Below are 15,489 nucleotides of genomic sequence, written 5' to 3' on the forward strand. Positions count from 1 at the left end.
CTTAAGGCCACAAGAACATGCACACTACCTTTGATAGGTGCAACAATACAATTTCCAGTGCAGAAAAAATTTGGGAGACTGTATGCATACAGCCCACTCAACTGTACAGAAAGGGAGAGAACTGCACCTAAGAGTGCTTGAGATCAGCAAAGTTATTTGAATTAGAAAGAGCTTATCTGTTGAAGCTTCTGATACCTTGCTCTTGAGAAAGCTGACATTCTCAGTTAATAATCTTGAAACTTAAAGCTCAAGATAAAGAAAGGCTGCCCCTGAGCCAAAATTAAGATCTCTAGGGAACAGGAATCAAATGAAAGCAGTCACTTAGGCATACCAGAGTTTAACACACCAAATTGACACAGCTAGCAAAAAAAAGTTGTTTTACCTAATTCAGTAGGCCACTGTGGGTATAAACTTCCCCCCTCAGAACAGAGGATGCTTTTTGACTCATGGATGTGCGCATTTATGTGCATTTCTAGCACTTTGGTGTTCCCTCTGCTAAGGACTGGATTACTAGCCCACTAGAACTAGTCTGCCTAGTAGGGAAAGATTCCAGCTCATACAAGAGGACATTGCTACTTCCAGAACTTTATTTATAGCTTGAGTACAGTTGCCAGTCCATAATTTGTGCCCAAATCTGGAGCTCCAAGTCTGAATTCCTCTTTGCAGTCCAATCAAGAGTTCTAAACCTGACTCAATGTTTCGACTACTGAAGTGGGAATTGTTTATTGATCTGGAAGTGACTGGGATTGCCAAGACCTTTGCTGATCCACAGGGAGAACCAGCGTCTGCCCCAGCCTGAAAACAAAGTTATCTCTTTTCCAGAGGTTAGAAACAGCCTCAGCACCAACATCAAATCACTCACAACAGCCAAACTCACAAATAGCCAACAGCCTTTAACACACCTGATAAAAACTCTGCTGCTTATACTTGTTTTACACAACTTTAAAGCAGCCAAGAGGAGGACACAGGTCTGAAGAAACATGCCTTAGAAGTAAGGTATCCTTGCTCACCATGAAGTGAGCAAGCAGAGTGATTTAGGTGGGGAGAGCAGGATTTGTGGTGACATAGTCTCTAAGAATTCAATTGTTTCATCTTTACCCCCCCTCACCAATGTCACTTTAATAAGAACACTAGGGCTTATTCTGAGTTTCTTGTTGAAGCTGCACATGCCACACAGTCACAACTGGTTTCAGAACTGTGTCTCAGTACAATTTTTTTTTAATTCCAAGATATTTCTAACCTTTTTAGAAATATGAAGTAATCTGCTAGGTGTTTAGTGGCCACAGCTGTAGGGAATAGAAGCAACAAAAATACAGCCGTGACCACACTGCAGTATTCCTTCCAACAGCATTTCTCATCCATGTACTCCAGATGTGACCATAATACCCATCCAGGAAGTAGCCAAGGGATGATCACATTCTCTCTGTCAGTCTGAAATTTTTCATGTAAGCAGTAGGATTTTTTGCTTAAGAGTGCAGTATATCCTGTTGGGAGTGATTACTGGCGTTTTTTTGAAGGTTGGGAAGCTACTTGACATCAAAACAGGCCCTTTTACAAAACTCCTTTTTCTATGAACTAATATCAAAGTGTTTTTTAGTTCCTTAGAAAAAACTCTAAACTGAAAGACTGACCCATGGACAGAGTAAGCATAAGCATAACAAAGCCACTTCAAGCTTCCCCTGTCAGCCTGGCTTAGGCTTCTTCCAAAATTCCAAAGGTTGGGAGCATGTTACCCAATAGTTGCAAATACCAGGACAGCTGCTCTTATGTGGAAACTTCAAGTAGCAGCACCTACAGGATTTAATCAGTCAACTCTTCCACAGATTGTTGCAGCTCAAGGGGTTTGATTTCGGGGTTTTTTAAACATTGTCAACACACTCTTACAGAAGCAGTGAAACACCACCATGAAGACGGCTGCTGCTGCTGGGATTAACCACCATGTAGAAAAGAAGCACAAGGCCACAGGGAATTAAGGCCATAACTGCTCACTGTCAAGAATGCTTATTTTAGTGAAGCCAAACATCCTTCAGCCTCGCACTACTCACACTTGAACTGTTTTCAAGCCCATTTAACTGGACCAGTAGAAAAGCCTCAGCAGAGCTCACAATAGAGCATTTCAAAGTGAAGGCAGAGCTCAGGAATAGCAAGGTAATTTCACCTTTGTTGCACTGGGCTAGGCAGTGTCAGCTTAAAGACCAAACTATGCCATCAACACAAGGCATCGGATGACAGCTGGAAATCAGTCTTTTGGTGAGCTGCAGTATGTGGTGAAGACTTCACCCTTTCACCAGGACACACAACACCTGCACCAGTGAGAAGTGGATGAGCATCTCTTCTCCAATACACTCAGTTTTCTACTGAACCCTTCAGTCAACATCCTCACTGCAGTTACAGACAGTAACCCGTAATTCTCTGTACTATTCCCTACAAAACCATTTTGAATTCCAGTTTAAAGACAGCCAAGTGTCAGAATTCAGTCAGAGCAGGAAGAGTCACATAAAAATCACACTATGAGCAATGAAAACATTCTGCTGTAGTCAGCCCTTTTCCAAGATATGGCACCAATTCCAGAAGTTTTATGACCAGCCGTTTCTCCAGTGAACCAGTAGTGTAACAGTTATTAAATGCAATTAATGACATATTATCTTGAATGCTCATGAAATTCCACAGCAAAATGAGTCACTTGGTTGCAAAAGAGGGACCTCTCAAGTCAATAGAAGACCTGCAAAAATACAACTGCTGAGAGAGTGGGAAATGCAGAGATGTTGCATGCTACCACTGGTAACAAATATTACATAGCCAATAAATAAATTTAAAAACCACCAAAGCCTGCAGCAACCAATATTGTCCTCCATTTTAAGAGTCGTGACACTGTTTTTCTTCACAGCCATCAAGCAATCCAGTTTTATGCAGCTGGAAGTTCCAAGATGGCAATTCTTCAGAAAATTGCTACTAAACTCAGTTAGCAGATTTCTGAAAAAGAAGGTTATTTGAACTGAAAAAAGGCTTCTTCATTGCTTTTACCCCTCCAAAGTTATGCCTGCTGAAGCACAGACTGGAGCTGATGTTTAAAGCTCAAATCAAAGCCAAATTCCACCAATAACCTGGTTTATTCATAGTCATTTCCAGCACAGACTCTCAGCTTATGAGATCAGGAAAGTGCCAACACTGTAACACCTGGATTCATGCTTCTAGATCAGACCTGTCCTTGTCTTCTGAAGTAATATTATCTGTATTAATGAGAATTTTGCTTTAATTAAGAGATCAGCTACACAGATATATGAGAAATCTGATATTAGTTACAGACAGACTAGACAATTACATGATCTGAAATGTCAACTACCTTCTGAATATCAGCATTAATTTTAGCAGGCACTTATGTCACCTTCCTCAGATAGAGTTTACAGTACCATGAATTTATGTCATATTCTTGATTGCTCTTGCCCAGTACAGAGAAGGGCAACTATTCTTTTGTACCTACCAATGTCCTTCAATAAAGAGTGAAGTGACATTTTCCTCATTCTAGATTACCCGGTCTACCAAATTTAGTAATTATGCTGTAAATCTGACTTGGGTCCATTAAGCAAAAACGAATGTAAAATGTCAAGGCAAACATTGTATTTTTAGAGCTTTTGTTTCTCTTGAGGAAGCAGAATATTTGTGTTCCTATTGTTTGTCAGGAACTTTTCCCTCCCACTTCCAGTCTGCAACCATGTTTTCAGTCAGTAAGACAGTATCCTTATTTTAACTTAGGCTAAGGTATACTTCATCAATACTACTTCATCAAAAAATGGCCACAACTTCAGCCTATTTAAAAACATCTCTAATATTCAGGAGAGAAGTAGTCTAACAATATTTAATTATTAAGAACATTTAATATTCCAAAGCATCCATTTGGTTGCATGTTGAAAAAAGCCCCAGTAAGAGCTACTTGAATCATATCCTAAACAAGAAACCTTCCAAACATCCAACAGAGACATGAGTACAGATGTAATGTTATACCTGGCATCAATCACACACAGGGCTTGGTTACAGCATAGATGGCCTTAACTCCCCCCAGACTGTGGAGAGCTGAAGGCTGCACACCACCACAAAAGGCAATCTCAGATTAGCATCAAGACCTTGGATGCTATGATATGGATGAAGATATGACTGGGGCAAGGACAAATAAGTTTCTTATACAGTGTTATCAATAAAGTTATTTCTTTTCAAACTTTGTTGTAATTACATTTTCAGGACTAAATGCAAAGAACGATAAACCCTCATGACTGCTTTGTTTACATACAGTATACACAGTTCTCTGGCAGGATTCAGTAGATAATTTCTGGACTCAATAGGAACATCACTGTTTAGCCTGCTACTGCAAGCCTCCACTACTGTTTGTCATTGAAAACTCTGTGTCTTAACCTATTTTTGTTGTTGCTGGCTTTATTGGATTATGACTACACAGCTCAACAGCCAGGTCAACAAGCAACATAACACCACTCTGAGTCCCTTTTCTTTTTTCCTGACTCTCATCTCTCTTCAGGTACTCTGAAGAGGTCAAAGCATCAGCTTCAAGACAAAAGAAGCACATGAATGAGAAAGAGTTTCAACACCTGAAGAACCAGACTTCTAGACTGTAAATCTTCTGGGGTTGAGGAGAAAGGGAAAAAGACTAGTCCTATCCTTCTTTCTTGCAGACTTCATATAGACTATTTACTGAGTAACAAAGAAACTACCAAACAACCAAAAAAAAAAACCAAACAAAAAAAACCAAACAAAAAAAAAACAAAAACAAACAAAAAAAACACAAACAAAAAACCCCAAACAAAGAAACAACAACAAAAAAACAACCAAACAAAAACCCCATCACCAAACTTCATCCTCTAGTTATGATCAAATGGAATTTCCCCTTAGAAATCACAAGTCTCAGGAATGACATCACATTGGATCCACATCTACCGTTCTCAACAAGAGACACACAGGTCAGCTGTCTTCAGAAATACATGATACCCTCCTACACCAACTCAAACCTGAGTTACACACTTCATTTTTCTAGCAGGCTGCTGAAACTTGGAACAGATGAGTCATACACCCCATCAGACTTTGTCATTTTTCACAAGTCTCTCTTTCAGGCTTCCTTAAGCAAGTCCAGGAGCAGAGTTGTGGCAGTAACACAGAATAGCAGTAGGCAAGCTCAGGAAGAGAATGGCATCAGAAGGCACTACACTACATCTCTTCTGTATTTTGAAGACAAAACAAATACACAGGCTCTTCTATACATACAAAACCCAAAGTTTTCCGAGCACACTGACATCCACTCCTAGAGTATAGCTGGCTTGTTCATTATATGATGGAGACACACATGCAGAGAAGCATTTTAACAGTCCTCAGAGTTTTCAGCCTGGTTTATACTGTACAGCACTCAAATCTGGCAAAAGATGTGTGGAAGGAAACAGCAGAATAGCTACCTCCTCACTAAGGAGTCTAAATATACCCAATTGTGTGTATACAGAAATTCTATTTAGAGTAACTGAATTCACTGCTACAGCTTTCCAGCAACAGCCAACATGGATGTAAGTCTGAAAAAATGCTCAGCTGTCACCACCCTGGTTTCAGAGGAGCACTGTTACAGTAGAGAAACACTTACAGTCAGTTCAAGGATGTCACCTAAGTGACACTATCTGTGAGTCTGTAGTCATTGCTGCACTCACTTCAAGAAGTTCTGAATAAACAAACAATGGCTTTAACATGAAGAATACATACAGAATGTAAGAGGTCTACCTTCAAGCTAAGCAGATTTATTTTTCCTTTCAATTTAAGGTTTATATTCTAGTGTTAAAAACATTTCTTCATCAGTATTTTATTTTCTAGCAGCCCCTTTAAAAGAAGGTGACTTGTTTTAAACAAGCTTTATACTTGGAAACACTATTTCAATTTCACCAAACCCCTTCAAATACACAACCCACAATCCTAACACAGAAGAGCCTTTTTACTACATGCACCTCCAAACCCAAGCACAACTTGTTCTTCGAAAAAGAGGAGGCAGGGAAGCAGCCTCTGGCCATGAGGAATAGATAGAACAGACAACTGTATTGTCATTTTCAGAAGTACTTTTACACAATTTCCTCTCCATTTCCTACAGTAAGCTTCTTTGAGCCCCCCGCCACTGCACTGGCTAAAACAGTATAGCAATCACCACAGATCAATAAGCAGAAATCTCACCTGATAGTAAGTCTTAATGTTTCTGACTAAGATAGTCAGGTTTTGAACCCGAAGATAGATGTCATTATTTACGTGCTTGTTGACACGTTGGTTGGTTGGCCGAGGATCTCTAGGAAAGAGGAAAGAGAAAATAAAATATTACTAGTTTATCTAGTGTTAAGACTTAACATCTCAATAACAAACCAATAGGAAAACTTATAAAAGTTAACGCATTAATACACCAACCTAAATTATAGGGTACATAAACATTAATTAACGATAGAATAAGCTCATTATCTTGGCACCTATGTATAAATTGGAAATAAAGCTCCATGTCACAAAGTACCCTTCTTTAAACTGCACATCACTTCAGGGTAGCTTTCCTCCTTACCTGTATTTCCCCAAAAAAAGAGCATATCTGGTTTGCTTTGATCTAGCATGCACAGTCTGATAATAAGGGGTTTTCCTTATTCAAATAAAGGAAGTCTGGGAAATACTACCATGCCTTCCTTGGTTTTGGAGTTTTATGACAAGAGGAGGGTATTAACACTTGATCAATGATCACTGTGAAAACTGCAAAAAACAAATGTATTATAAACTGAAGGGCAAAAAGAGAATACTGCACTTCTTACACCCATATCATCTAACTAGATCTCTCATATACACGCTGTGTTTTAAGGAAATAAAAGGAAATAAAGGAAAAACAAAATTGTACCTGAAGCAATTTCATTTCTAAAATAAAAAATAAGACACAGGGAAAAAGCTACAAATATTTTAACATGAATATATACCTTCAGATACTCTATGTACACCCTAACGTTACAAAAAAAGAACCTGAAAATCTTTATCTGCCAATAGCATAGATCAAAGCTTTGTGTTTCCCCTCTAATAATGACTCTTATCAGCAGACTCCTACACAATCCAAACACCTGCCTCCCAGAGCTCAGCTCTGGTTGTTAATTAAGCCATTCACAGCTCTTCCAGGGCCAAATACTGAAGTCGGGCGTTGACAAGGAAATAAAAGAGGAACTGATCCAATATTTATTTTTAAAATATATCTGCCAACGTTTACATAAGTATGTCAAAGAGCTTTTTTTTTTTTTTTTCCAAAGGCACGACTATTCCAGAGCACCTTTTGAGTGAAAGCAGTGCTATAAGCATGAAAAAATACACAGATATTCTGGAGACAAGATAACGTTAGACACGGTATTCATGTACCAGGATTCAAGCAATCTGAAGTACAGAAGATCAAGACTGCTAACGGCATTAACTAGCAAGACACTACACAGCCTTCACAGAAGCAAAGCATTTTGTATACTGATTGGCACTGTAATAAATTATGAAAGAAAAAACAAAAAGAGACAACTGCAACAAGCTTTTAAAGCAAAATCTGTAATAAGTATTCTATTTTACTGATGCTCAGCAGTGCAGAAGTCATACCCACAACAGTTTGACAGTATGAGTCCTCAGCAACACCGCAAGTTGGGAGAATCATAAATGCCACCTGGGCTTGAGCTCAATTGCCTTCAGTACTCTGAGCAGATGCTGGACCCTGAAGGAAGCTGGACACATTTACCCTTTTTAGGCAAAGTCATGACAACAAACTGGGAAGTCAAAAGAGAAGAAACATTCAATAAAGAGAAACTGGCCAAACAGAAGGGTCAGCCTGCAGTTCTCAGTTCTTCACAGTTTCCACGTGAAAGCTCATGTAGGCAGCACGCTGCCATGCCACACTCTGGCAGTGTCCCAAGTCTACAGCCAGAAGCAAAAGCTTTGACTGTACAGCAGAGCACTACTCCACAACACTTTCTAGAATGGCACAGAATGGGTCAAAAATCCACAAAATACACCCACTGACCACAGCAAGGAAGAGTCTATTTCTTTAGCAGCTGTAGGCCGTGGAACTGCAGGACTTGGATGATGTTAAGACACAGAACAATTCCTCCTTCCCAGACAAGACCTGCACATCTTTGCACAGAGGAGATAGTATTACAAGAACATAAGCAGTGGCAGAACCAGGCCCTCGGAAGCAACTCCAGAGCTTTTATCCTATCATCTTTGTTAACGGTAATTGATTGCCCCAAGAGCCCTTAATGCCACTGACCTCAGGGTCCTCTTAACCTGCAGCCAAGCCGCAGCACATAGTGTCATTCTGGCACTCCTGCCACCTCCTCTTCACCACAACGTTAAAAGCTTTCCTTTTAGAATAGAATGTAGCTCAAAAAACCAATGGTTATGTTTCTTGAAGATATTGTGTAACAGTTTCACACATCACCTCAGCTCACTTCAGAGAGCATCCTCTGCACAAGACATGAAAGGCCAGCACAGCCTACACTTCAAACTACCACAGGGCTTATTGTCTTCCACAGGGAAAACTAAACAATTTCTTCCCAATAAGCAATACCCCATCTCTTCTTCATTTGTTACCATATTTTTTTCTTAATCCTGGATGAAGTAAGCTCAAATACTGACTACAGCTGCTTTTGTTCCACAGACAAGAACTTCCAACAACAGAAAGTCATTCTTGGAAGGACTGGGAAGATTCCACTCTCACCCTCCAAAACATATATATTCATTCTTTCCAAGGGTTTGACGCACGTGTTTAGTCAGAAAGAATATATTTGTTGCATTTTTCAAACATTTTCCACATCATACCTCCTGCCTTGAATGAATCCACTGAGGTCAGCTGGATCCCTCCCGCTGATGTTGCCTCCTCCAGGACACTCACCCGGTGCGGGATGTGGAAGGGGTGAGATGGAGGAGCCAAGGGAGCCAGCAAGCCACTCACCTGGTGTGGGTGCAGCCCCAGACCCACCTGCTGCCTTCCTGCAGAGGGAGAGCAGCCCAGGGCAGGCAGGCCTTTCCATGGGGGGATAGGGCAACATCCTGAGGGGAGCTGCACTCAGGGAAGGAGCGAGCTCCCTGAAAACCCACAGCCACACACGCTTACTCACCTCAAGAGAAGTGAAAGAAAAAGGCTAAAAAGCTAGCTAGATCGAGGTACTCCAAACACTACAACTGGAACAGCCTGATCTGCAGCAGAGAAATGCAGGAAGAGGAAGGACAGTCCTCAAGGAAAAAAAGCAACCAAGTAAAATTACACAGTAAGAAGCAAATTCTGTGCTTAAAGACATGTCTATCCTAAAGAAAACAGAACTGTTGGTATCACACTCTGCACATTATAGCAGCTGCCTGGTTGGTGAAACTTGTTTATGAAGAATTTTATACAAAGAAACTCTTTCCAACAATCACACTGAAAATGAAAAAGATTATTTTGCAACACTAACCACGTAACCCAAACAAATTCCTGTCTGGACGTACCTGAAAAAACCCTTAACACAACCTCAGATGCCTTTTCAGTCCTTTGATGTTTGGTCTTTCCCTTACAAATATACTGAAAACTAAATTTCTCTTTTTTGAAAACCACCTACTCCTCAGATCAAAACAGTTATCTAAATAAGACTGAGACAGCATGGCTGAGGTGTGACTACGGGAGGTACTCCACAAACCAGTTAAAAACCACCCAAGCCAAGTGTACAGAAAGTCTCAAACCTCACTATATACCCAAATATTTTAAAGAAGTCCTCCAGTTTGTACACATTGATGACTCTCACAGAAGCAGAGAGGAAAGTAACAGTCAGGAAACAGAGGTAAGTGACAAGTTCAGCACACATGGGGCCAGCAGCACAAGTGCACGAAGATGCAACCTCTTAAGTCACCAATTAATAAAAGTAACAACAAAAAAATAATTTAAGTTTTAAAATTCAAAATGACAATCCCATTCCTACCACTTCTGACAAGTCATTTTGATGAGCAAGGGGGAAGCCCACAAGTCTGGCCCAAGGGTTCTGAGACACCAGAAGGAACAGGCATGCCCAGTCTCCTGTGGCACTTTGTGCTAACCAAATATACACCAGTCTTGGACCAGTCTGACTCTCCTATCATCCAGCTTTTTCCTCTATCAAGTGAAATAATGCCACTAAGGCTGGCAAGGGTTTCTAAATCGCCTAGAAAATGGTAGAAAAATGTACCTCTAAATAAGATCTTAATTTAAACAGAAGCACATCTCTAGCCTTCTGGTATTCATGCCACTTGCTACAAGCCACAAGAAGCGGGCACTTGTGTTCCTGTCACGTGGTCTAAATTAAAGAAGACAGATCAACAGCACCACAAACCATGACAGCTGCAACTGAAATGGAAAAACCTGTTATTGTGCATTTTTATAATAGGGCTTCAACACAAATAGTTTTATCAGCTGCATTCCTAACACACATTCCTGTTTGCTAAATGTTTTGACAGAAAAGCAGGGTTTACTATCAATTAAAAGAATTAGAACAAGCCAATGTGAAAACACTTAAGTGCCTGCATATGTAAACCCCCACGATTTCTTATAGAAAGTTTTATTTGGAAAGTAAATGGGGCAAATATTTGCTTATGCTCGTAGGTATTATGCTACAGCTGCAAATGTAGCACTGAAGGTAGTCTATGCAGTGTCACCACGTGCTAATTTCATACCAGGAAGTGACACACAGACATCTGAAAAAAGTTCTCTAAAGAAAGTCTGCAGAGAAGCTCATTAACCTGGTACCAGCAACCCGGAAGCTTGAAACACAGCAGTTCCACTTTGAAGACTAACAAACATTTTTATATGCAGAGTATTCAGCCAGTACTGCAGGTCTGCAAAAATCAACTTGTCCTTCATGCATGATCAGGTTGGGGTATACACTTGAACAGGACACAGGAAAAGGAAACCACTCATTTACAGCAAAATGACTTGAAAAACCATATATCTTGTTTTAAAATCTAAGTGTGGAAACCAAACGCTGCTGGCTCTTGCTATTGAAGTTAACTCACTGAACAGCTAGGCACCCCTACTGGGAACCAAGCAATCCTCAATTCTCTTAAAAATATTCTTGTTTTCTTTAGAGGTCACCAGGAAGCAAAGGGATCACCAGCAAAGCCCAACAGCTGGTTACCTACCGACCACAATCTGCCTACACCCAGGCCAGGTTCCCTTCCCCTTGCGCTATGGCTCTGTTTGGCGCTCCTGAGCAAACTACATTTTATTCAGGGCTGGCATTCCTGGGCACAGTTCATTTCTGAAGAGGATGAAGCCCTATTTTCACCTCCTCTCACAGAGCCAGCAGGGACCTGGCAGGCAGGAAAAGTGATAGATGTCACTCATCTCTCTAGTGACACAGCTGCTGAAACAAATCCACTGCCTAAAATACATTGACTGTAACTTTAAGCAGCTGGGATCTTCTCCACCCAAAGTTGCCAGACAGCGCTTGGGGAAAATCCAAACTATTACAACAGAAATTAGAGGCTGACTGAACTCCTACAGCCCACCCACACCTCAAACAGCTAAAGCCTTACTTTTACTCAGCAATCTCCACTCAACAGGTATATCTGGATTTCTTCACAGATCCACCTGTCTTTTTTTGCCCTGAATTAAACTTAAAATCTGATTAGCTGCAGAACAAAAACGTTGTATTTTCAGTAGCCAATTTCCCAAGAATCTGGTTTTCAAAATCTTCAAAGAAACATGCTGACTTGCAAAGTACCACATCACACCTGGTGTTTAAATGCACGTGCCCCTGTGATTTCTGTTCCAGTAATCGAGCAAGCTGGTTAAAAAAATTAAAAATTATATCCACATCAGGAGACCCACTCTTACACCCTGCTACCCCCTGCTATCTAAATGTGCATGCCTGCATCTGTGCTTTCAAGCAATCAACACTATCATGGCATGGCATATCAAATTCTAGCATATTTATCAAAGGCCCTCATTAATACAATTTCAGCAGGCAGAAATCTCCAGCCAAGCACTGAAAGCCATCTTCAGGACTAGGACTTAAAAAAAACCTCATGAGCAAGCATTTCTAAGAACACATTAATTTTTTTATTCTGAAAGCTCTGTGGGGCAGAAACACGACTCACAAGGCTTTCCTGACTTACAGGCAAGCAGTAATTACACTGCAATTTCTAAAGGTGAAATCAGGGAAAAGTAAAAGTCAGTCACCACATCTCCTGAGCACCTTTCTGAGTCGAGATACATAAATAAATTTACAATCCTTCCTAAATTAAACAGTACTGGGCTCTCAGTACAAAGCTTCTGGTTTCAAACTCCTTAGACACCACTAGAAGCACTGCCAAAGCTGCCAAAAAATGGGTGAAAAAGGTCCGATTGTGTATAATGGGACAGTTTCCTATTCCACACCACTTGTGCTTCCCACACTTCACTTTCCGAGACACTACTGGCAGAGATGGTTTTTAGGGAAAAAAACCAACCACGAGACAAAAATAAATGAAAACCCTACCAACTTATTTACCTGACTGCTTAAAACAAGTAAATGTGCCAGGGCATTTCTCATAATATGCATGAGATCAGACCAAATGCCAGCTAGTGTCACTGCACTCAGCCAGCTTATATGCTTATCTTCCTTGTTTCCATGAGATCTTATCATTCACTCTTTGTCCCCAGAGCATTGTTCAGTTGCTCCTTAGACTTTACCGACTGTATCTCTTTAGACATATTTCAACGGCCAATTACAAAATACTAAAGTTTGCCCACACCACCTGACAAAGCTCTTCTAAAGTGCATTTCTCATAAGAATGCCACAGTCACTCAAAAGCCATGTAACTTCATAAATTCAAGAGCGACTAAGTTAGTTTTTCTTGTTTTGAAATAACAACATTGTTGCACATGTTATCAGATAAGTTTATTAGACAACAGTGTTAGTTTAGTTAAACCTGGAGCAGACTCAACTTCTACTGCTTGATAGTGTAGTTGGTCATCTCTGTGCCAAACAAAGTGATCATAAATCAAAATTTTATTTCCCACAACTTGGAAAGCTATGGGCCTGGATCTAAACATTCGTACTCGAGGCTCTAATTTGCAAAAAGTTATCTGTTTAAAGTGTCACTTTTCCTTAAGAAATGCTGGAGATTATGCCTTCTCTTTACAACAGGTTTCCAACTCAGCTAACAGTTTACACAGCTAGTTTGTTATCTCTATGTGGGCTGGCTGATATGGATTCAGTTCCAGTTCAATTTTTTCACTGTTGGTAACATCAAACCAAAAGCAAACTTCATTACCTTCTCACATGGAGCAGACAGGTACTAGAAGGTAACAAAACTTGGCAGATTGAGTGGGTGAGGCATGGGTAGTCAGACTAAGTTATTTTTGAAAAATTTAAAGACTCTAATATGAATTGTTCATTTAAATGCTTGGCCTAACACTGCAAAACATTGGTCGAGCTTCAATTGATTTCCATCACTTAAAAGACTGCAGTACCAAATCCGAGCGATTTCCAAAGTCTCCTTATCTGAAAACCACGTACTTCTCCCTACAAATTCTCTCTTAGATATATTTCAGGATATTTAAAAGCAAATACAGAGAGAAGAGAACATAGTCACGATCTACATGCAGCAGATCAGCAACAGGAAAGGATGTGGTTAAAAACACAGTACAAGCCCTAACAGCAATTCACTTCGACGTTAACAGTATTTTCAGCGCTTCATCTTTTAACCAATTTCTAAGTTCCCTCAACACATGGCGTTACAGTGCTGCGTGAGGAAGTATCATTAAGTTGAAAGGTTTTTTCTAAATTATGTATTTAGTATCTAAGTTTACACAAGAGCAGACAAAGTTCAGATGAATCTTCCCAGTAAAGCTTTATATGACACGGTACTTTCATTTCCTTCTTTGTACTGCCACACACCTTCCATTGCAGCATGTGTGAACAACTGAGAAAATGTAACTGTTTGGGGGGGGGGGAAAACGAGGATTAAAAAAAAAAAAAAAGAGCAAACCCCACACGAACAACCCGGAGAAACCCCAGGAAAAAGTTAAAGAATATTTTTTGGAACTAGATTAGTTCAGGCTTTCCCCCTCCCCCTTTGTTTTTGCTAATTTCAAGGAGCAACCAGAAGGAAAGTCGCTCTGGCCCCACGCTGCCCGGCTGCGAAAGATTCCCGGCCGGAGCCCCGCTCGCCCGTCGGAAGGGGCGGCTCTGCCCCCGCCGCCCGGGGAAGAGAGGCCGGGGCGCCCCCCCCTCCCGAGCCCACTCACATTTGAAGCATGATTTTGTTCAGGACGACGCCGTCCACCAGGTCCATGTAGACGCCGAGGTTGTCCTGGTCCCCGCTCCCCAGGTCCCCGAAGGTTTTCACCTGCCGGAGGAAGCACAGCGGGGTTGGGGGATGGCGGGCGGACCCAGCCACCCCCCGGCAGGACGGGGCTGCCCCGGCGGCACCCCCCGCTCCCCGCTCTGCTCACCCAGGTCACCAAGGGGCTCTGCAGGAAGAGCTCCAGGAGCTCGGAGACGGTCACGTCCATGTCGCCGGAGCTGGGGCGGCGGCGGCGGGAGGCTGCGGGTGCGGGGCCGGCTCACTCGGGAGACAAAGGCGCGGAGCCCATGGCCCGCCGCCCCGCTGCCCGCCGGGCGCTGCCTACAGGGCAAACAATGCGCGGCTCATCGCTCCCCCGCCCCCGCGCCGGGGGGACGCGCGGGGCCGCTCGCCGCCGCCGCGGTGCCTCCTCCCAGCGGCAACAGGCCGGTCTGCCCCCGCCGAGCTCGCCCCGCGGCTGCAAGAGGGGCTCCTCCGGGCAGGAGCGAGCCGCGCCGTGAGAGCGGGGCGAAAAGGCTGAGCCGCCCGCGGCGAACGCCCCGGGGCCGGGAGCAGAGGCGCGGAGCTCCCGCGGGACGGCTCCGAGCGGCGCCGCAGCCGCTCCCTCAGCTCCGCTCCGGCCGCGGCGGTACCTGTGGCGGGCGCGCCCTCGGCCCGGCAATTACACCCGGGCGGCGGCACGGCCGTGACGGGCACGGCCCGCCGCCAATGGGAGGGGCGGAGGGGGCCGGCTCCGGCCAATGGGCGGCGGCCCCGGGCGGCCGCGGGGGCGGGACGCGGTGTGGGGCCGGGGCGCGCTGCCCGTCCCGGTGTCCCCCGCCCGTCGCGGCCCCGGGAGCGGCGTTCTCCGCCCGCGGCAGCGAGAGCGGCTCGCAGCCTCTGCCCGCCCCGGCGGGGTCGGGGCAGGCCCCGCACCCCCCGGGTCTGCGCCTCGTTCCCCCCTTGTAACCGGGGTGATGCGGGGCCCCGTGGCGAGGCTCTCCCGCGAGGCCGCGCCGGGGGCGGCGGTACCTGCCGGGAGCCGCCCGGCACCCTGCCCTCCTCCGCCGGGAGCGGGACCGCGCGGGTCCCAAGTTACCGCTTCAGAAAGCGCGAAATTCCCCTCAACAGTACTTCAGCTGGCGAGAACAGCGTTCTCAGGGGCGCTTCCGAACGCGCCGCGTACACTCC

General features: G+C 43.5%; 1 protein-coding gene across 4 annotated transcripts in view; it reads right to left on the bottom strand.

Moving 5' to 3' along the window:
* CCDC88C (coiled-coil domain containing 88C) overlaps positions 1 to 14,966 on the bottom strand; it is a 100,160-nt gene extending 85,194 nt beyond the window's left edge. For 3 of the 4 annotated variants that reach the window (XM_064658980.1, XM_064658979.1, XM_064658978.1), the window contains exons 1-3: positions 14,468 to 14,965; positions 14,261 to 14,361; positions 6,208 to 6,316 (exon numbers count right to left, since the gene is read on the bottom strand). In XM_064658980.1, the coding sequence (XP_064515050.1) occupies positions 6,208 to 6,316; positions 14,261 to 14,361; positions 14,468 to 14,527 (270 nt within the window). In that variant the 5' untranslated portion in view covers positions 14,528 to 14,965. Of the gene's footprint in view, positions 1 to 6,207; positions 6,317 to 14,260; positions 14,362 to 14,467 lie in introns of all 4 variants that reach the window. The other variant, XM_064658981.1, reaches the window with a different exon arrangement.
* Between the last annotated feature and the right edge of the window lie 523 nt (positions 14,967 to 15,489).

The sequence above is a fragment of the Pseudopipra pipra genome, chromosome 6 (genome assembly GCF_036250125.1).
Source record: "Pseudopipra pipra isolate bDixPip1 chromosome 6, bDixPip1.hap1, whole genome shotgun sequence".
NCBI classification, from domain to species: domain Eukaryota; kingdom Metazoa; phylum Chordata; class Aves; order Passeriformes; family Pipridae; genus Pseudopipra; species Pseudopipra pipra.